Here is a 1,832-nt window from a genome sequence, read left to right on the forward strand (position 1 = left end):
TATAAATTTGTTGCAAATATGTTATATTTATTTTATCTTATTAAATGAATATTTGTCATTTAATATATATATATATATATATATATATTTATTTATTTATTTATATTTATTTATTTATTTATATTTATATTTTGTGTTTCCATAATTTATACGTGCATATACAAAGCAAAGAATACTTATATTTTGATCTGTGCATATAATATATATATATATATTTATTTATTTATATGTATTAATTTAATAATTGTTCATATAAAAAAATAATATACATATATTTAATTATTTATGAACTGTACAGGTTATTTTATTTTATGTTAGTTTTTTTTTTTTTTTTTTTTTTTTGAACTAGCTAAAAAGATTTATATGGAAAAATTCCAAAGAACTATACTGAAATCACTGGAAACTGTTATAAATTCAATATATATTTTATTTTCATAAGGTTCTAACATAGATATTTGTAAAATATAATTTGAATGAGCAACAATTTCACCAATAATTTCATTTCCATCTAAATGTTCACATTCTTGTTCTATTTCTTGAATTTCTTTTTGATCATAAAAAAAGTCAACAGTTAAATTTTTTATATTAAATTCGGGTAACACAACTTTTGATATAATCCATTCATCATTTAAGTATTCCACGATGATTGGAAATATCTCATATCCATACTTAAAAAAAAATAATAAATAAATAAATAAAATATAAATTGCATCATATAAAATTGCAATTTTTCTAAATTATTTTATTTTATATATTTTCTTTTTTTCTTTTGTATCCCCTCAAAAATGTAGACGCAAATGTGTTCATATAAAAATATACATGTATATTTTTACATATATGTATACGTTGTACCACTTCGTCAACTTACAACTAATAGTTTATCATCATCCAAAAATAAACATCTTTGTAGTGTTTGTCCAACCCAAGAAACATATTGAGTATTAGCTGGGGATTTGAAATAGTCCAAAATTATTATTTGCTGCTTTTCATACGTGCTCTCAAAATTAGTAGCTACAAAGTTATGTAAAAGGAACAAAAAGGAATATTATATATATATATATATAGTTTTATTGAAATGAAAAGGAGTATGCCGTTATAATAATGACTAATAACAAACAAACAAATAAATAAATATATATATATATTTATGTCGAGATTATTTAAAGTTTTTTATACCAATTATAGCTATTTTTTCATTTGAAATTGAAAAGGAACTATGCAGAAAAATGTATCCTTCAGATTCGATCTGTTCTAGATTACAATAATAGATATTTTAATATCATATATATATATATATATATATATTTGTATTTATATTTATTTATTAAAGGAAAAAACAATCTTATCTTTTACCTTGTATATTATGTCGTTATTATGAATATTTCGTTCTGTTATGAATGTTTCCATATTTTTGTAAATCCTGTTTAAAATTAAAAAGAGGTATATACAAATAAATATATATATAATATATTTTACGAATATAATAGTTTGTCATATGTTTAAATATTTTCCTCCAATTCTAACACCATGAAAATAACGTTATACTAATTTTGTTAATTCAGGTGTACTTGATATTATTTTTGTTCTTTATGTTATCATCCAATAGACCTGAAGTACATACAAGTAACGAGGTTGAATCAAGTGAATTTGTAGATAAGATATAACCTAATAAAAGAGAGAAATATATATATATATATATATGTTCAAATATATATTTTTTTAACTATTTTATATTGTTTTATTCTTAATGCCTCATTAATTGAACATTATATGATAAAATACATGAGTTTCTTTTTTTTTTTTTTTTTTTTTTTTTTTTTTTTTTTTTTTTT

At 19.3% G+C, this 1,832-nt stretch overlaps 1 protein-coding gene across 1 annotated transcript in view; it reads right to left on the reverse strand.

The window, feature by feature from the left end:
- Positions 1-359: 359 nt before the first annotated feature.
- PRSY57_1117200 (hypothetical protein) overlaps positions 360-1,832 on the reverse strand; it is a gene marked incomplete at both ends in the record, with an annotated part of 2,501 nt that continues 1,028 nt past the window's right edge. The window contains 5 exons of the mRNA XM_012908136.2: positions 360-668; positions 869-1,011; positions 1,177-1,246; positions 1,354-1,420; positions 1,569-1,665. Of these exons, the coding sequence (XP_012763590.2) occupies positions 360-668; positions 869-1,011; positions 1,177-1,246; positions 1,354-1,420; positions 1,569-1,665 (686 nt within the window). The remainder of the gene's footprint in view (positions 669-868; positions 1,012-1,176; positions 1,247-1,353; positions 1,421-1,568; positions 1,666-1,832) is intronic.

Source organism: Plasmodium reichenowi, chromosome 11 (assembly GCF_001601855.1).
Source record: "Plasmodium reichenowi strain SY57 chromosome 11, whole genome shotgun sequence".
Lineage (NCBI taxonomy): Eukaryota > Apicomplexa > Aconoidasida > Haemosporida > Plasmodiidae > Plasmodium > Plasmodium reichenowi.